This window comes from Mya arenaria, chromosome 17, assembly GCF_026914265.1.
Source record: "Mya arenaria isolate MELC-2E11 chromosome 17, ASM2691426v1".
NCBI classification, from domain to species: Eukaryota; Metazoa; Mollusca; class Bivalvia; order Myida; family Myidae; genus Mya; species Mya arenaria.
The window spans coordinates 2,882,088-2,904,030 of record NC_069138.1 but is presented as its reverse complement, the minus strand read 5'-3'; the positions used below and the strand labels follow the sequence as shown (position 1 = coordinate 2,904,030).

The window sequence follows — 21,943 nt, the reverse complement described above, 5'->3', positions numbered from 1 at the left end:
GTGTGTGTGTGTGAGAGAGAGAGAGAGAGAGAGAGAGAGAGAGTTTTTTATTACATCACTCTAAAACAAAGCCGTAGTTCAGTACGTATATTACTTTAAGATTTTAAACACTTTAATCACAACTTCTTTTTTCGTATAATTACAACACGTTACGTAAAGTTTATCCTCCGTATTGCAGTAAGCCAAACCCTGTACATGAAAGATCCCGTGACTCTCGTCCAGCAGCTTTGTCTCGTTGCCGCTCTCTAACGACACCTGATACACGGTCTCTCCATAAACACTACTCCAATAGAGATAGCCTGACCCGTCTGATGTAAGACTGTCAATATAGTATTTTTTGTTCTTCACTATATAATTTGACTGCAGCTCCGTTCCATCTTTCGAATATCGTGTTACCACATTGCCATAGCATACTAAAACTCCATGACTAGCATAACTCCAAAGTGTAAGATTCCATTTAGTTTCAAATGTTGGATAGTGATAATTTCCGTGTATGCTTTTCAGTACATTTCCATCAAGATCTATCACTTTGATATTATGGTTTCTTGTGGTTTGGATACTAACGAACAGCCTGTCCCCGGCACAGACACCTGCTTCACAAAACCCATCAACATTTATCTCACCGTCCCAGGACATCTGGTCAGTGGCAGACACAGAGATGAACTTAATAGTGTGTACATTTTCACCAATAACGGCCACTCTTGTATCAGAGACACGTGTTACGCGACAATAATAACCCTGGACGGACAACGAGGAAATGATAGTCTGCGTTTGTATATTCAGTAATGTAATTGAATCATCTGATTCCATAAGAAGCCTGTTGTAGGACAGCAGTGTTATATTATCATAGCCAAAGTAAGTTTCGAATGGTACTCTGATGTCAGTTAGATGACTGGCAGTACGGGGAACGTCTGAATCATCATGCTGTCCGGGGAAACTGATGATTAAAATAATAATAATAATAATAATAATAATAATAATAATAATAATAATAATAATAATAATAATAATAATAAAAATAAAAATAATGATGATAATAATAATAATAATAATGTAGTTATACTCTATATTAGAAGTTTTTATACCGACAAATACTTAATAATAATAATAATTATAATAATAATAATAATAATAATAATAACTTCGATATTAATGAAAACAATAATAATGATAAAAAAAAAAAATATAAAAAAAAAAAAAATAATAATATTAATAATACTAATAATACTAATAATAATAATAATAATAATAATAATAATAATAATAATAATAATGAAAATAATAATAATAATAATAATAATAATAATAATAATAATAATAATAATAAAAATAATAATAATCATCATCATAACAATAATCATAAGAGATAATCATATTAAATATAATAATCATCATCATACTGATAACATTAATAATAATTAAACTAATACTAATAATAATACAAAAAATAATAATGACAGTTATACAAATTACTACTACTACTACTACTACTACTACAACTTCTACTACTAACAATAATAATAATAATAATAATAATAATAATAATAATAATAATAATAATAATAATAAAAATGATGATAATAATAATACTAATAATAAAAATAATATTAATAATCATAAAAATTATGATAATAATGCTAATTATAATTATACTAATAATGATAAAAATGATAAAAATAAAAGTAATGAAAAAATAGTTGTTCGTATATTTGTCTAGCGGGAAATTGTGAACCCTGTGATAGATTTAAAAATAATTATAATTATAAGAGTAATAATATTTATGAAAAAAGTTACAAAAACAAGTTCAGAAGCAAAAAGTTTAAACATAAACCCGGTAATTATAATAATAATAATAATAATAATAATAATAATAATAATAATAATAATAATAATAATAATTAATAATAATAATAATTATAATAATAATAATAAAAATAATAATAATAAAAATAATAATAATAAAAAGTAATAATATTGATAATAATAATAATAATAATAATAATAATAATAATAATAATAATAATAATAATAATAATAATAATAATAATAATTATACTAATATTAATTATGATACAACTGTAGTGATACTCTATAACAGAATATTTTATAACGACAAATACGTTTCATTTACCTTTTATGGATAGGTACTACTGTGATACATTAAATGCCGTATGAATAAATTATCATTGATTTGGTTAACCGAGCTGATGAAATTCGTTTTCAATTTAAGGTAGTACAGCGTTCTAACAAAATACATTTGGAGTACGTTTAAATAGATAAACATCTGTAAAAAAAAATACAAGCGAGTTTTAGTGCAGTTGTTAAGGTAACTGTTTGTTGAGTCCTGATGTCTTTTAGGAATCCAGTCGGATGTTGATTGATTTAAAGTTAAGGAATATGTTTATTAAATTAAAAGAGATATGAGTGCAATATGATTTTTATCAATAAAAATATATATTGCAGATGAAAAATGCAATTAGAAACGATAAAGAATACAATTGTTATTAATTGTAGTAACCTTGTTTGGTGTTTGTAAAGTTAGTTGAATGGAATAAACAAAAATACCATGACGGCCCTTCGATACGTGAAGAAAAACACTACATGCTGTGTATTGATATTTGCAAAGATATAGCTTAATTTAGGGACCAATTAAATAATATTGTTGATACTTTCCTAGTGCACGAAAATATGTGATATAACATGTGTTTTGAACAAACATAAGCAATAGGTTTAAAGGAACCAGGGTCATCAAATGACAACATTGATATTTTTTTTCAACATTGTACATATAGCATTTCTATTTTCTTCACAAACTTCGAACAGGGCCTTATTTGACGCCAGATCGCAGGTCTTGGGCTTGTGGTTTGAGACAAGGAGATATCTATATAGACTTTGAGGAAAAATAGGATTTGCCGTCGAAAATTTGCCGTCGGAAATTTGTTGTTCATGATTTTATGAATGTTTATCATCTTACAAACATGTTAAGACATGTTTACGCTTTGGTCGTTGGGGCGTTCGGAAACTAAAGCATTTTAAAGTTTGATACCAAATAACTTTCAATTTTCCAACATAGCTTTCACTTGAATTATACTACCGTTTTTTTTTAAAATAAAAAGTATCGAAAACTATTTTAATTCAGTGATAAATGACGTTGTTAAACACATCAACAGTTTTTCAGCTAAAAAAGATGTCTCATGACTCACTTTACTGTAATTTACGTTACTCCGAAACTTGAATTATTTCATGACGAAAAACAAGCATCAAAATATTGATGAAAAAGACATAATGTCTTTAGTTAAAAGTTTACTTTTATTAGAACGTACACCATCAGAAAAGTATTTTGCCTGTTTAAACATATTAAACATATAATACCTACAGTGAGCATTTGTCGTCGTTTTGTATTTTTCATTTTGCATTCGTCATTAATAGTTATTCGTATATTTTGTATAGCGGAAAATTGTGATCCCTGGGGCGAGGCGAGCTTTGACCACTGCGGCACTTTTTGTAAAAATAATGATAGGGGACTGTAATAGAGCAAAGTAAATATGAGCGGTCTGGGCCTAGTGGTTTTAGACAAGAATAATTTCAAAGATTTCCCTATGTATGTCTATACAAAACTGGTGACCCTCGGGACGTGGCCAACTTTTAGCCTAGGGGTATTACTTGAGCGAACTTTGTAGAGAACAATTATACTGGTTATATAATATATATAAAGGGTCTGGGCCCAGCGGTTTCAGACTAAACTATTTTCAAAGAGTTCCCTTTATAAGTATTCAGAAAACTAAGGGGCATAGTGTTCCGTATTAAATGTATTTTTATTGAACGAATTGGAAAGGGCACCACCTCTAACATCTCTATGCAGTTACATCAAAATTGTCCAAGCGGTTTATAAGATTTTGCTTCCCGATCAATATGCAAAACCATTATTCTTCTATTTCATTTTTTGTCAAAATTATTTGGATTGAACATTAATTGGAAGATTATGAATGCTTTCTGCCTGCCACTTTGCGATAATCACCCAAAGATGCTCATAATCACCAAAGAGCTGGAGGCCTGGTGAAACCATGGGCTCAATGGCGATTGTGAAACATTGCCAATGGCGCCGATCGGGGTCGTATAATGAAGCAAAAAGTATCATAATTATCTAAAGATAAGTAACTGTTGTTTCTATATATATTGTAACAGCAATAAATCACATACTTATAAGGCACTTTATCGTTTAAGACGTCAATTACCTCGTACCTTGTGGTGGAAGTTCGTCCTCATCTGAAATAGAGTGATATAAAATGGTAAATGACATGAAAACAATCATAACAATAAACTGTGTTAAAAGTATGCTTTAACTAAAACAAACATATACATGATTAAAGTATTGAACAATTTTAAGATTCATGGATTCTAAGATGGGTTTACATCCGCATCTTAAAGAATTTGTAGTCAAAATCTTTATTTCTTGGTTATTGCACTATGTCAATTCATTTTTATAATATAATAAAATAAGGGATTGTACAACATCAAAAGCAAGATTTGTCATGTTTAATCTATGCTTGATATTTTCGCGATTTGGAAAATAGCTTAAACTCGTCTTTTCCTAGGGAAAAGGTCGAGATTTTGTGAAAGCCTAGTGGTCTTCGACATTGTTGTACATAAGCAAAATCTTAAGCCATGTCTATATGTCGAAAACAGCGCAAGATATTAAAATTAAATCTGGAACTCATATATCAAAGAACAATACGAACATGCATATTAAAGCCCATAACTAAAATTATACTCGCGGTATGGCCCTCTTTCGAATGAAAATAAAACAAACACAACAAATTCAGACCTAGTCTATCGAGCACTCTACCCCGCCCTTGTTATCTCGTAAAACATGTTGTTTTTTTTAAAGAAATTTGTGGTTCCATAGCGATGCTTGAGTTTGTTGTTATCTCCCTTTGTCATTTTTAAAACGTTTGTATTTGAGTTTTTACATATTTGCTCTTAGTTTGTTGCCATGTGGATATAGCTTAACCGACCAGACTTTCAAAATACTACGATTTCATCTACTTTGTCTCAACGGTAAAGTTATATACTTAAGCAACTATCAGTTTAACTAGTATGTTGATACCTTTTGCCTCCCTTTTAACTCGACTGTCTTCAACATCTTTGTAGGTTATCTTTACTTTGTGCTTCAGCAGTTCATGGTCAGTGATTTTGTCGACGCAGCGCTGCAGTGCTGTCTGATCAAACATCAGTATAACGCGAAGTTTGTTTGATTTCACAAGAGCATGAATGAAGTCAAAGTTCTCGAACCATCGACGACTTTTGTGTATATCAAATACAAACTTTCCTGTGATGTTGAGACATACCGCCATTGCCGTTCCCGCATCTAGGTGTTTGATGTCATCTGGATTACTGATTACCAAACAGTTGTTTGGTGCAAATTGTTCAGCTAGTTTTTTTATGCATGAAAGGATCAGACGCTCATTTCCTCCCACGAGAACAACGACTCGTTCTGACTTCAACGTAGATTTCGCCTCATCGAAGACTGATTTCCTCAATGGCAATTCTTCAGCTTGTGCAAGATAGCAGGAACTCATTTCTGAATTAGAAAATGAATGAAAGGTACATATATGTTCACATTCACATTTGTCCGTCTAAGGTTTCTATTCTGTCTACATTTCTAGGACATTAATGTAAATCATATCTGTTGTTTTTGTAACCATCCATTAAAACACCTTAAAATGGTAATACTGATCAGCATGCACACACCTTACTGGGATGATTGGTGCCGTAAGGGAAGTTTGCGGTTATGTGAAATCCAGAGTTAAAATTCTAAACTTAGGCCGAGCTTGTTTTAAATTCGTAGTGAAGCATATTTTTTGAATATATATATATATATATATATATATATATATATATATATATATATATATATATATATAACTATATAAACTGATCTTCTTTCGGCTAGATATTATATCGATTAACATATCTGCCTTATTTCATACAAATCCTTTCAAAAATAGTTTTAGTATACATATACCAAAATCAGATTTCTTTATGATTAACGTATTTTTTCATACAATTCGTCACCAAATATTTTATATATACATTTATGTACACATCAAATACTGTCCGTTAAAATATCTACCTACTTGCATATAATTCCTTTCAAGATCATTTCATATACACTTGACATAAAACACTTTTTTGATCTTCAACTTCAGTTCTTGATATCTGCTTAATTCATAAGCGTTTATCTATTCATCAAACTCTCTCCATTTTTATTTATTTTTAAAAGGTATTAAAAAACAATAATTTATTCATTCAATGTTTTAAAGAAGCATTGAGCATTAAAGATAAAAAAGTTCTCATATGTTCCTCTTTATCTTGAACTTGAAAGTACAGTATGTTAGTTCCAATATTGTCATCAAACATATTTGATCTAAATGTAGAAACGTATCCCTTTGTGGCAAGATACTACATAAATTAACTTACCTGCTTTACTGTTAGTATGAATATTTCAAACATTTGTTATAGCGACAGGTCGTCAAAATGTATTACACTATATTTGGATGAATACCGTTCTAAATTCCTGTTTGTTTTACAAACGTTTATTTTTTATGTAACTCGAATTGTGTGCCTGTTCGTCGTGATCAATTTGATTGAATTATGCACGTTTATCAAAATGGATTATTAATTGTCCTTACAATGTCTACAATAAAGATATAACAGCATATATGCATAGTAAAATTATTTAATTTTTCACTTTATCATGAACTAGAGTAGGTACAGTTTTACCTTGCAAAGCACTTTGTGTCGTCCTTTGAAAATGAGTACAACAAGATATCGTGGATCCTAAAATAATTCAAGTATAACAACTTTATGTTGTGAAACAGGAGTGCATTTATTTTGTTTTTATCCAATACACTAGATTCAAAATGTGACAATACACTGACATAAGAATACACTAAAGCATTTCAAACTGATAAATATAATGATCAAAGAAAATTACTCAGCAAAGTAAAATAATATACTTAGTAATAATTCTGTTTCTTAAACGGAATCAGCCGATTATGGCGTATGTGTTTTACTTTCAATATTTAAGGTAATTTGCTTATACTATTTATATCTGTCCTAAAAAATGAATAACTAGATCTTTTTCGGATTTTAAAAGATTCATCTAAATTAGACCTACTAGATAAAATAATTTCAGGATTTTCTTCGGTTGTTTCAGCATATGGTTCAACAATGTTTTGCAACACATCATGGTCCTTCCCGAAAACGTCTTGAGCTTGAACGAGAACGTCTTTCTTTGTCACGATTGCAAGCGTCAACTCTCCGGCATAAGCTGAATTCATTATCTGACATAGAACATCAAGCATCGCAGGCGCCTTTTGTGCGTCAAAATCGTGGTCGCCGAATGGGTTTGTGCAAAGGATAAATTTTATCTCTGACGGATCAATATGGCGCCAATCGCTTGGGAATGATATTTCAGCACTAACATCAGGTCCATGGTTATTTACTTCTTTTATTGCAGTCAACGCCACCTGCAGATATGATCGACCAACGGTCCCTGTGACAATAACATGTCGCTTTTGTCGGAGATGGTCTCGAATTTGTGCAATACAATCGGGTGGCTCAAAATCATCCGGGAGCTCTCTAGACATCGTTGAGTCAAAGCATTCTGAATTAGAACAAGCAACATTTCTAATTCACAAAGTTCTATGATACCTTATGTTTTACTTTCTACTTAAGGGTTTACATGTTTGACTTAGCTATAGTAAATCTGCTTTGATATGAATTGTATGACATCTGTCTTTGCGCTTTATCGTTCTCGTTGGAGTCTTTCTTCAGTGTGCACAACTTATGATAATATACGCACAGCAATGGATCTAAATATTAAGCACTGATTACTATGTTTTTACACCCGTGGTTTAAGTGACATTGCGCATTGTTTTCAAGTCATAGTTGGTGTTATATATTTGTTGTATAATATGTTCAAATGTACCTTTCATACGCCTTAAAATGTCATCAACTGCTTTAAATCGCTTGACAACTGTGCCTGAAAAGTCAATTTGAAAAAAAGGATAAGCAAACAAAGGAAAAATATTTGACATAATATCGCAAATACAGAACTTATATAAATTGTTCGTTATTATGGGTCGGTCACAATGCAAAAGTCGTTTGAAGGACCAACATCTAAAATGTTTAAAATAACATTTTTTATTTAGTTTTGAGGTTCAATATTTAGCAAGCATAATTCATATATCCGCTGCAACATGTGAAGCTGTAATAAGGAGCTGAGCAGTTTTAAAGAAACAGGATTTGATCCGATTTCAAATCAAAAAGCATTTACGTTTTCCCGGAAATGTTTTTAGTACAAAATGTATGAGTAATATATATCATCAGAACTACTCAATTAACATTGTCTTGAGGCTTTGTGGTGATTGCAGCTATTTCAAAAAATGTATTTGCATTTTTGTAACAAGGAAATGAATTACATTCCCTAATATCCTTTATTTGTTTTGAATTACTTTTTCATTTGGAAATATATCATCAAGAACTTTATATATTGTTGATAAGGTAGTCGGGAACATTTTCACACAAAAACAAAGTAATAATGTTGACAAACTTTCCCGAATGAAAATGAATGCTTTTTATCCAAAATCTGATAAAGTCTTCTTTGGTAAAATCTGTTCAACTAACTATTACCCAAAACATGTTACAAAAATATGTATGTTTTACTTCCAAAAAGATCGTTCCTCAAAAGTAAATAAACCATGAACTTTTGCTTTATATTTTGACCTTCCTCACCCACATTTGCACTGTCGTCGGCCCTAAAAGAGCCATCAGCTCAATGAGAATTATGAGAAGTCTTGTTCCAAAGATTTCAATACTCTCTATTCCTTTCCTAGGGTATATATACGTGTATTTAAGTAAACACTAAACAAACTTACCCCGGCTGTCCACTCGCTTCTCTGCGACATTTTCTACAATCTGTCTTGTTACGTTTGTATTCTCTTTCACTTCTTCTAGGTGACCGGCCAAACTTAGACACCAAGTTGTGAACGTATTGCACATATTTGGAAAGTTACCTATTCTTGCATTATTTATGTGTTCTGCAGTCTGTTGTTGACATCCGGGAGACAAGTTTGAAACGAGTTGGCGAATACTTTGTTCTATTGACCTCCATGTACTTTCATACTCTTCCTCCGATAAGCTTTGTAGCTGTTTAATATGCTGAAGCTTGTTTCTTTCAGTTCTTATCTGTTCAACACTGGATTTAATGTGTATTGGCAAACTAAAAATGCCATGAAGCAAACACGTCATGGCAGTAATGTCCCATTTACTATCGTCAATAGGACCTGAATTGTAAATCTTCTCATAAATATGCTTTGGGAGACCTCTTAGCTGACGAACAATTGGTTCCTTTGCTGCCATGTACTGTTGGATGTCTATGAACGGCGTGGAAGTATCTGCCTTTGCATAGTACAGGAAAAGCTCTCTAAGGACAGGCGTGCAAACATCAACGAGCAAGGTGATAAGGCGGTAGTAGCGATCGGCCATCGTAACGTTTAATCTTCACTGCTTAAACAGTCAATATAAATAACGTTAAGCATGATCAAGTACAAACTAATATTTATAAGCAAATTGGACATAATAATAATGAATAGTGCCACTCAGGTAGTGCCACTAAGGTAGTTCCAAGTAAAAAAGCTAATATCTGTCAGAGTTTAGTTATACACCACCAAAATATGTTGGTTATTGATATGTTTCACAAAAGTACATTTCATCAGATCATTGTATTCATTTAAACCGATAGAAAGGACAGTAAGAAAACTATTAAGTCACTATTATAGGTTTAGCAAAGTGAGCTACGTCTTGATCAGTATTAGTAATTCAATGTACATTCTGATCACCATGCTGCAGATTTAGCTTCGGTAGCTGCACCCAGATCGCTATACGACACTTTTGTCTAAGCTAGCTACCATTTTTACCATTTTATTACTTTACGATATTGTGATTTTGCGCAATGCATATAGCTTATATTTATCCTATTTTTTAAAGAAGTTTCTTAATCATGTATCGATCATCAAGTTTCAAGTTTATTCAGTAAACTCATGTCATACATGCATGACAAAATGAGAATTGCAATGAACATATTATACAGTTACACATAAAGAGGCTTTGAAATATTAACTTCAACCATAATATAATAATTAACATCATGGTATAAAGAGGAGTACATTATATTCGGAAATTAATTTTTTTATTGATACATTTCATAGATTTACACAACTTTGAAAACACAATACATCCTGGGTTTAATTTCATAACACGTTTAAATGACAATATATAAGGGGTTCTAAAATTAAAGTACTCAATGACACGTCGTCTTTCGTTAATGAAATTCTTACACTATAACAAATAATGAAATTCATCATTAATACGATTAGAATCACAAAGATGGCAATCAAAGCGTAATGTAAAAATGCGTCAAAAATTCCTTTATGAATGGGTCCCTTGAAATTGATCTTTGCTATTTTTCTCACTACCGAAAATCAATAAGTCGTAGCAGAAACAAACCGTTGATAAAGTGTTATATACAAAGTACTACATATGCTTTGTTTTATTTGTCACTGCATACGCACGACTCTTTCTGCTTTATAAGGAAGTCAAACTAGTCGATTTGTATAATCAATTAATTACCGTAAACATTTAAGATTAACGCCTACTTTTGGCGACACGTCAATTTGGTCATTAAGACGTACATTTTTCGGTTTGTGTAGTTGTATGTTTGTATGATGCGATTCACTTAAACTTTTAAAAGCAAAACTGAATATTTCATGAGTATATCTTTTAAATGATAAAATATATGTGTTTCTTAGGTTAGATCACATATTTCGCATTTTCAAACACAAAACGAAGGCATCATTACTAAAACGAAAGCATCATTTAGATAAAAGCTCATGGGTTCAGTTATAGTCAGAACATGGAATATTAATGACATAACTAAAGAATCGCTTGATCATTCCATTTATACTTTTTTAAATGAATGCAGTCGAAATAAAATCAGGACGAAAAGTCCTGGTTTCTATAGAAGCATTAACGAAAGTAATTTTCATAAACTGTCAAGAAAATGATGTCCCAATAAATATCTTTGAAAAATTATTTTTTTCATTTTCTATTGATTATTATTTCTTCTGTAAAGCTTATGTACTCGGGCCTTAAATTAAACGATGCCGGACATTTTTCATAGCACTTGATATAATTACCTTATTTACAACCAACTTCCCCCTCCATGTATTATTCATTTAACATAACCAATTAATGTCTTATTAAACAAGACTAAATAGTCTCAGACATTATGAAATTAAATGCATTACATTTATAATATTACCGAATACGAATACGAATGTTTATTTGTAATCAAAGGCCGCCAGCCCAAAATACAGACAGATTTGTGTTATAAATACATAATAACAACATGTTTATCCATGATAATTACAGATCATATCACAACGAAAATTTCAACACATAAATTGTAGCTTCAAAAGTAAAATATATGAAATTATAGAAGCGTTTAAACCATTTATCATGAGATTATTATTTTACATGGCATTAACAATAATTGATCAAACATGTGTGAAAATTGGTAAATATAATACAAAGGCACATGGAACACAAAACATAAGATATTGAATAAATATTATGGTATATACAATTATAGTAAAAGAACACAAATAGGAAGTACAATTTTAGGAAATCAACTCTTCCCGTACTTTGCTGCATTCATATACAAATTTTGCTAAAATAAAAATCTCTCTATCATTTTCAACAGCCATAATTCTGGTGAATAAGTGTACAGTTTCTAAATGATTAAGCCAATAAGGAGGAAATATATTTCGTCTTATTGTATCATACAAAGGACATATAAAAAACATGTGAAACTCATCTTCTACTGAATAAACATGCCGCATGTTTAAGCAAAATTGACAATATCTATATTCACGGCTAATATCCATATGACGCCCCTTTTCAATCATAAGCTGATGCCCAGAACAGCGAAAATTAGAGAAACATCGTTTATACATACTTGGCATATCAACAAACAAATAACGTTCGACATTTAAAAGCGTTTTAAATTCTCAATTACCAAACCCGTTGAATCGTTTACAGATTTAAACATATACAATACAATCGTATAAGCTAGTTGATATTGATACCAATACTATCAAGTACATACCGAGACCATTAAAATGAAACTGATACTCTGTTTAATAGGCTAAAGGTTTAAAGACTTATAATAATATTTTTGAGGAATGGGTGATATGAAAATTGCAATGTTTCACCACTGTTGAATATGTTGCCATCAATATACTTCATGAGACATTTGAAGTTGTGCCTGAAAATTTACAATGGCTGGAACAGTGAACTAAATAGTTAATAATCAAAGCTAAACTGCGTAATTGGTATTTAAAAATAATTTCATTTTATCATGCCATTAGTCATAATGTTAAATTTGTACATTCACTGACCCCCATTTTAATTGGTATAGAAGAAAAAGAAAAAAGAAGAAGAAGAAAAAGAAAAAGAAGCACAAGAAGAAGAAAAAGAAAATGAAAAAGATGAAGAAGAAGATAACGAAGAGGAATAAGAACAACAACAACATTGTGACCCCTTTGAATTTCTGTATCATTCAAAAAGTATTTCTGTCTCTTTTTTTCTAACATACCAACTAAATGCAATATAATTTGTATTTTCGTTGTTTATTTCAACTTAAACCGGAAGTGAAATGACTAATTTGTCAATGCTAATTGATCAACAGCGTATATGCATTATATGTATCATTATAATTCATTCCTATACACATTCAACACTTTCAATGGGTACCAAACTTATATGAGGTCACCGTACATCTAGCGTAATATTAGATGTTTAGCAACATGCAGTTAGGCATACTGTTATCAGCATTTATATATATAAATATAATGAGGTATATGCAACATTGTGATATAATGTTTGGTCGTTGGATTTGGATAAACTTGGCTTGGCCGTGTAGTTTTTTAATGGTGACATTATGTTTTAAATTTTACAATAATTGATAATTGGTGTTGCAAATGTAAGGTTGACTGATCAAGCATTGGTTTAAAGCCCGAGTGATCTCCTGTTTTACTGACTGTTCCAAAGCTATTACAACGTATATGTCTGTGTTGCTTGGTACGTTGTGTGTTTCTCCCAAAACAATTTTAGATGCAAGGCCTGTACCGAGTAGTTAATATTTAGTAATTTAATATTCGAATGTGGACTACAAGTATGAGTGGGCAAAGATTAAACAGCTACATTTAAAAAAATGGTACGGAATACGGAATGACAGAACATCTGTTACACTATATAAACATTTGTTATTTATCTAACACTACACTCTAAGGTAAAGTGAATAAAATGTTTTTAAATAAGATTCGCCATGTCTAAAACGTCAGCTCATAGTTACCTCCAGCAAGACATGTACGCACAAAAAGAATACAAAAGAATACATATCCTATAACAGTTTGAAATAATATCGAATTTCATCGTATTTGTTTCACTAAATCTATCGTGAAATATTAAATGTATTGGTGGTTTTAAAGGTGTATCAAATTTACCCTTTAAGCCGAACAATCAATTAACCAAATTAAAAGTTATCAATCCGATCAATATTGAGCTTTGTTCAGTTATTCGAACCTCGTCAAATTTTGAAATATATACCAATTGTTCTTATCTGATATAGATGAACGCTTTTGTTTTAATTTAAAAACCAAAAACAATTTCAAACTTGATCAGCTTGGTAGTAGTTTGTGGTTTTTATAATAGATAATTCATAAACATTTTGCAAAATAATTTAAGGAATCGATTTCAAACTGAATTGTTTAAGGTCTGTTTTGGGCTTCTCTCTATCGATATTGCTCGCTTCTACAAATTATCTATGAGACCAGCATCTGATCATTGTGACGTTTAATATCTAGAAGACGTACTGATTGTGTTTACTTTAGTATCGTTCTCATAATCTATTGGAATCAATACCTATTTTTTTAAACGATGTGCTAGACACAGATTATTTAGGGAAGTGGTTGTCTTAATGTTAAACATAAGTTATGTTTTGTATATTTCACAAGTGTTATCAGGCTAATATTAACATAGAATCCTCTTCACATTAAAACCTTTCATATGAAACCAATTAAATATGGGCTTACTAGTCATCAAGCTTCAAATTAGTGTACATCAGTTATCTTAAGATAAACGTATACAACTAAAAATATTCTTTGGGGATGTGAATCATTTCAGTACCTTGCAGGGTACTTTACTAGTTTTCATAATTGTTCAAGTACGTTAGATTTCTGTAATCTCTGATGGGGAATAAAACTGTACAAAAATGCGCTTTGTTTTATATGTATGACTACATTTTTAAACGGAGGCACTTCAGGACCAACATTCATAGTGGGCATATCAGATCCTTACTACAAATCAAAAGCGGTCAAACATAGTACTCTCTGTTTTACTCAAGTGATGGTCAAGGCATGTTTTACTTGAATACTGATAAACCGAAATGCACGATGTCGCAAGCTTTCAGACTTTTAGAAATCGTCTAAAGGATATTCTTATCATGCTTATCATTGTATTTCCGTGAAAAATTGGTAATTAGTAAATTGAAGGTTTTGTCTATATTAAATACTTTGCCTTTATATATCCACAGTCGAGCACGTATGCTCGCAGTGAGTAAAATGTGCAATACCAAATCATATACTGCGTAGTTGGTATTCCGATGTTCACAAAAATAATTAAAGAAATTGACCGTAATATGAAATTGTAGTTTCGGGTGACGCTATTAAATTTCGGCATCATTTGAAAAGGTATTGCTGTCTCATTTCTTATAAATATGCAAACTAAAACAATACAAATAGGATCTGTCACGAGTCGTCATAAGATACACCGTACAACTTGCTAGAATATTAGCAATTAACTATTTTTTGCCACAAATTTGATTACAACAATGCGGAGTGAAATATTTTCTGACCAATAGAAGTAGATCAGTGTTATATTACACATGTGTCATACAGACATACGTGATGGCTATTTCAAACCGGAAAAATTTCGAATGATTTAATTAAAAATAATTTCTTCATTTATTTCAACTGAAATCGGAAGTGAAATGATCCATTTTTCAATGCTTAGATGTCAAAACCGCGTGTTTGCAATAGTTAATAGGAATAGTCAGTATACTATTCTTCCTCTACACTTTAAACCCTTTCAAATGTTATCAATCTAATAAGGGGTCACCGGGCATCCCTTTGCTTTACATCGGATACTCTTAGAACTTGGAAACATGCAGTAAGGCGTACTGTTAACAACATTTTGTATGTACGTTTTAACATAATTATGAATTGCAATATTATTGGTAATTGGTGGAATGAAGTAAACTTGGCTAGGGCATGTAGTTTTTCAATGTGGTATTATGTTTTAAATTTTGAAATAATCGATACATTTTGGTGCAAATGAAAGGTTGAGTGCATATAGACTGGTTTAAAGCCCCAATTATCTTTTCTTAAACTGACTGTTCCATTGCTGTAACAACTAATCTACCTGTGCTGCTTGTGTTTGTTTTTAAGTTGCTGTTGTGACGCAACGTTGTTTCTTTATACAGAGCCATGATATATAGTTAGCTACTAGATGTGTCCCTATATTTTACATTGTAATATAATTCACGCTGTAAGTAATATTTAGTAATTTATCGAACACCCCTAGTTCACTGATACACTAATAGCCACACATTTCTTGCATATTTCGCACAGCGCCGCAATTTCTCCTTACGCGGACGTTATATCTTTTTGATCGTTTTTTCACTGGACGCCGCGATTGAAGCATAATGCCCACCGCGTTCTTATCTATAATTTCTTCCGAGTTCCGCGTCATGTCACTGCGATACGCGGCGTTTCGAAGTGTATATTAATAATAAAAGTAGCTGTCAATTATCTGCTTTTTCTTTGTTCCCATCCTATACATATAATTCTAGTCAGTTATATTTAACTCATACAAACTTAATCTACATATTTGTTTTGTACGCAAAACGTTGTTTGATCACTTGAAATTATGCTTTGCAACTATGAACGAATTCAGACGCTATTGTTATCTTGTTCTAAAAATTTAAATTTCGAATGCCCTCGATAAACTCGTGTGATTGTGAATAAGTAAATTTACTTATTAAAAATACTTAAACAAACACTCGATATACCAGCGATATAATTATCAAGCTTGGGGAAGTTTTCGGAAGTCGTTCACGAAAGCAGCAGATAACGCGGCGACGACGTGCGCCAGCGCGTTGGCTACCGTGGAAAATACCGCGGTTTTCCGCGATGACGCAATCTCTCCCGCGGTGAATACGCGCTTTTTGAAGAAAAAAAAACGCGTCGTTGGTAGTGCATATATTGTCAAGTTTATGAATAGTTCAAAAACTATAAAACTCCACCGCAACCGGTTATCAACTAGTAGTAGCAGTATTGTATTACTTGCAATGACAAAGTTGCGAAATTGTGTCATAACTAGAAATACTTAAGATTTATTTTTGAGATTCACATGATACGTTTTGTCATATAAAGGAACAATTCAGAAACATAATAATTCCAACCTCAATCAGTTTTAAACCTGTAACATCAGTATTAGATTAGAAACTTTGGTCAGTATATTGTCCCGAAATCAATACGTAAATGTAAAACATAGTAAAAATGGCAAGAGAAATACACTTATTCCTTTAAATGTATTCCTTTCATCATATCTAGCTTTTTGTGATTCACTTTCACCTGATATTGACTTTACCATTGATTTTCACCTATAGATCGAATGACCTTCAACAGACTATATTGATCTCAACATTTTACACCGAGTACGAATTCTGGCATAAATGTCGATGAATGAGAGAAACAGCGATATACATAAAACTGTTGTACACTTTCCTCGGTAGTTGTGTATTTCGGTGTTAGGCCACCAAACTATGCATTTATTGGTCCAAAAAGTACTTGACCTCCGACAAGGTCTTGTTTTTAAACTAAACCTTGGAATTCCTAAAATCAATATCTTTCTCGTTCATTCTGGAAACAATGTCTGTTGTAAGGCCTGCCCCAAGTAGTTTCCATTTAATCATTCAAACCTCGAATGTGGACTTCAAGTATGGGTGCCAAAATATTAAAAAGCTGTAACATTATGTACACGAAGGCTATTAATCTAACATCAATTATTAATATATGTTTTTCACTCACCTCTGTATTAAATACGGGTTGCCATCTCGAAAGTCTCAGCTTCAAGTTGCCTCATGCACAAGCTGTTGGCACAAAAAATCGATCCCCCAGCGGGTAAAAATCCGCAGACAGTTAAAATTGAATACTGTTGTATATGATTCTAAATCTTTGTTTTAAAATATTTAATTTCCCAAAAGTTCCCAATCAATCGAAGTGTAAGGTCTTAAGAAACTCTTGTCAGTGTTCAGATTGAAATATTCTTTTGAAATGCAAAGCAACAATTGTTTAATCTTTTTTAAATCATATTTGTACTGAAACTTGACCACCTCGGTGGTATTTTGTGATTGATATAATATCTTTTCAATTTCACATTTTTCAAAAGCATGAATATTAATCAAGATAAAGACACAGTGTATTAACTCCGTTAATGTCTTCTGGCCATTGATATTGTTCACGCAATCAAATTATTATTGACACGATCGTCTTAAAACAATAGCATTGAATATAAAAAAGTCGTTGGAATGGAATGGAATGCTTTTAATGCGTTGTTCGTGAATTGATTGGAATAATGACATGTTTTAAAAACGATGAATTATACCAATTTTCTTTACAAAAATATAATTGTAAAAATCATGCCATTGGTTGTAATGTTATATTGTGATTCCTGGTTTCCTCATATACCTTTGACAGCATTTGAATAGGTGGAGCTTAATGAGGGCTAACATGCAAAATAAATGTCTCAAAATACAATTGGTGATAAATTTATGGCGTTTATTTATTTTTGTTCTTATTGCAATTTATTTTGGAAATGAATTGAACGATTTATTAATATTTCTCAATTGTTATCAAGATTTGATTGAAATAATTTTTCCTGTGCTCAATAGAACGTTTCATATGATAACAATATAATTTTGTCTTTCCAAGCATCAAGTTTAACATTATAATATTAATATATTTATGTAACCCCTGATGAGGAATACAGCTGTATGTAAATGCCCTTTTTATCATTAATATCTTAAAAATAATAAGTTATGGGCAAGGTAAGTATCCCCGTTAATCCATACTTTCAATTACCTAAGTGTGGAGGTCCCTCACGCAACCATAACAAGTATGAAAACCACTTGACTTATTCTTTGGTTTATTAGGTGTGGTTATTGACATATTTCAATAAAATGAAGTTATTTTAGTAAACGACTTCTTAGATACCGATAAACACGATATTAAGAGAAACAAAAGCTATTTTCATTTTTCTTTAAACAAACATTCCTCATATTGCATATAGTTACACATTTTATACAGCCTTAGGTGACCTTGGCAATGGTGGAAACTTAATCGCAATCTGGACTGCTGCGAACAAAAACAATTGCCTCCCGAGAACCCAAAATGAATAATACAACCATATTGGATAGGCTTACTATTTTTCCGAAGTGCAAAATACGGCACTACCGGCTAAGCTAGCAACCTCGTGATCATATGAAGAGCATAATACCACACTAACGGCTAGGTATACTTCCTCCTGAATACACGAAAATCATAATACGGCACTTTCGGCTAGGTGAATTACCCCCTTATTACATGAAGAGCATAATACAGCGCTTTCGGCTGGGTTAATTACCCCCGTAATACATGAAGAGCATAATACGGCGCTTTCAGCTATGCTAGCTGCCTCCTAATTACCTGAGGAGCAAAGAAACTTTGGGCTAAGTAAGCTACCTTCTGAGCATTTTAAGTGCCAAATACGCACTTTCGACTAGGAAAGCTACATTATGAATACATGAAAACCATTGTACAGAACTATCGGCTAGGCTAGATACATCACGATTACCCGAAGAACATACTTCAACACTATCGGCTAGGATAGCTACGTCTTGATTACCCGAAGGGCGTAATGGACTATCAAATAGTTTAACTACTGCGTGATTACAATAGTTGCATACTACGGCTCTTTCAGCTAGGCTTGCTACCTCCTGATTACAAAAAGTGTATAATATGCACTTTCGACTAAGTTAACTACATCATGATTAATAAATACCTAATACGACACTATCGGCTAGGAAAGCTACCTCCTGATTACACGAAGAGAATAATACGCACTTTCGGCTGGGTTAGCTACCTCGTGGTTAAAATAGTGCTGACTATGGCACCATCGGTTACGCAAGCTAACTCCTGATTGCTTAAATAGACTAGCTAATTTCTGATCTCAGAAGAACGTAAAACAGATTTCTCGGCTAGAACCCCTTCCTTCCTTCCTTCCTTCCTTCCTTCCTTCCTTCCTTCCTTCCTTCCTTCCTTCCTTCCTTCCTTCCTTCCTTCCTTCCTTCCTTCCTTCCTTCCTTCCTTCCTTCCTTCCTTCCTTCCTTCCTTCCTTCCTTCCTTCCTTCCTTCCTTCCTTTTTTTCTTTCTTTCTTTCTTACTTTTTTCCTTTTTCTATCTGACCTTTTTTTTCCTACCTTCCTTCTTTCTTATCTTCTTTCTTGCTATATGTCTTTCTTTTTATATTTTCTTCTTTCCTTCAATATGTCCTTCTTTATTCCTTCGTTCTCTGCTGAAAACCAATCAGTTTGACCTAAAGCAAAACCAAATTAAACGAAATCGTTGAAAAGGTCGTCTTTAAGGACTACTACAGAAGCTTTATTAAACTTGTCACTGCATACGCATGACTAAATATACTTTATTTAGCATAAAACCTACATTTTAAACCAATGAGATTGCAGATATGCAACCATTAAGTAGTAGATATAATCATTTAGAATGTCAACGCTCACGCGTGTTTAAAGGTCCGCCTACTGCCAATCATCCGATACACACTCCATGCGTCAGATTTTGCGTCGACAATGTATCAGCCAATAAGGTTATTCTAAGTCAGTTATATGACAACCTGTGCATTCTTACTGATTAAAGAGGATTAGTTCGCTACGCTCACTCCGCCCATTCTAAATCACTAAGAATTCACTTAATGTCATCAAACCACTAAATAGACTATCCATTTTGAACGACTAGTTATTGCACTTGAACAAATAAGTATGAAGATTTAACTCATTTAAACCTTTAAAGTTTAGCAATTGGAAATATTTGTATTGTTTGAAATACCTCAGCCGCGACACGCGCTTCTGGGCCTTAAGACGTATATTTTTTTGTTTGTTGTATTTTTCAATTAACTTGCATTGCAGGGAGCAATATTGAAGATTTGATGATAATTTGTCTTAATATGCGTATTAAGTTTCCTGTTTTACAGAATACTCATGGAGCATAAGCAAAGAAAAGTGCTTTGATTGAGTTTTATAAGCGTTGTTAAACAGGCAAAGCATTTGAGACAGACACTATATATGTGTCGAAATATGTAAGTGCAATTCTCTTAAAGCAAGACATTTTGAAGAAATTTAAACACATTACAAACACATTACAAATTCATCATTTATGGCATTTTCGATGATTTTTGTCTTTATAAATCTCTGTCCGCAGTCCCAAAATTATGTTTATATTTTAATTAAATGTGAAAAAATAGTAACCGAGAAATGGGTTGAGGACTAAATTGCGATTGAGCAGCACATTGAATATAATATTTTTTGTTTTGCGTAATGTAAATTCGTTTTAAATTAGCTTGTCTATGCAGCATACAATCGAGATAACTCATATACAACATCGATGCGGCGAATAGAAGTGATCTCCCTTTGACGAATGCGGAATCACTTTATCTGGAGTAGGCCCACAACGAAAATATATTCTTTGTTATATTTTATAATGACTCCTGTTTATCACTTTATAATGAATTGATAGAAAAACGTCAGCCTTAACTCTATTGTAAATACTTCGTCTGTTAAAATAACACAAGTAAAACCATATCAATACCATTTTGTTATTATAAGACTTTTATTTATATCTATAACGTCTAAATGACGCAGTTATGGCCGCATCTATGGGATCATTTCTGAATCAATCTGCCAAGGAAAGAGGTCCTGAAAATATCATTCAAATCCACAAAGTATGTCTTTAATTATGATATAAATCATGTATTAACTTCGAGTTACATACAAACATGCAATGTACAAATTAATAAATGCCACCATAATGGTAAAGTCAAGTGGTTTTTAGAGACTACTTGAAGAGATACAAAGACCCGAATGCATTTTTTTGTGGGCTGACACCATATGTTTAAGTTTGTTCGATTTTTCTCCTGTAATTCAATGTACATATATCATACATCGGTTTAACCCTTTCATTATTCTAAGAAAGTTGACAATTCGAATCATTAAAATAGTGATTCATTAAATTGTTTCTCTTTTCAACATAAACGTTGGACCTCTTCAAAAAGTAATTTGTAATTTTTCCTTGCGTTATTATGACGTCATATGATAAACAGTTTCCGGTTACGGAAGAGTCGTTCACTTTAGAAGATGGGTGAGAAATAATTATTGTGAGGTGTTCTTGTTCTTATTAAAATAGCAACTCGGACAGTTCAATCTGCTCTTATTGATATGTGTTGTTACGACATAAAGTGTTATGGATTAGAGAAACTTGTAATGTTCTTTATTGTATCAATAGTAGTTCTTCATGTGCGGATATTAAACAAATATACCGGTTGATGTAACAGGAAGTCCTTGATTCCTGTTCTTTCCTATCTTGTAAATTGGAAACCAAATAACTTGTAAATACCAAAACGACAAGGCTATTGACAAAATATAACGTTC

General features: G+C 32.0%; 1 protein-coding gene across 3 annotated transcripts; it reads right to left on the bottom strand.

Moving 5' to 3' along the window:
- Positions 1 to 6,003: 6,003 nt before the first annotated feature.
- On the bottom strand, positions 6,004 to 17,504 carry LOC128224165 (uncharacterized). Of its 3 annotated transcripts, none has more exons than XM_052933900.1 (5): positions 17,277 to 17,504; positions 8,943 to 9,573; positions 7,994 to 8,047; positions 7,181 to 7,669; positions 6,004 to 6,840 (listed from the first exon to the last, which is right to left on the bottom strand). In XM_052933900.1, the coding sequence occupies exons 2-5, from the start codon at positions 9,550 to 9,552 to the stop codon at positions 6,740 to 6,742; spliced, it is 1,254 nt and encodes a 417-aa protein (XP_052789860.1). In that variant the 5' UTR covers positions 9,553 to 9,573; positions 17,277 to 17,504; the 3' UTR covers positions 6,004 to 6,739. The 3 variants fall into 3 exon arrangements, with proteins under 3 accessions (XP_052789860.1, XP_052789861.1, XP_052789862.1); XM_052933901.1 differs by having other exon boundaries at positions 8,943 to 9,570; XM_052933902.1 differs by lacking the exon at positions 17,277 to 17,504 and adding an exon at positions 16,649 to 16,773.
- Between the last annotated feature and the right edge of the window lie 4,439 nt (positions 17,505 to 21,943).

Excerpts from the sequence above, each read along its gene's own strand:
- LOC128224165 (XM_052933900.1), bottom strand. The coding sequence starts at position 9,552 with ATGGCCGATCGCTACTACCGCCTTATCACCTTGCTCGTTGATGTTTGC. Across the intron at positions 7,670-7,993 it reads CATTTTAAGGCGTATGAAAG|AATGCTTTGACTCAACGATG; the intron begins GTACATTTGAAC and ends GTTCTAATTCAG. Across the intron at positions 6,841-7,180 it reads TCCTGAAATTATTTTATCTA|GATCCACGATATCTTGTTGT; the intron begins GTAGGTCTAATT and ends GAATTATTTTAG.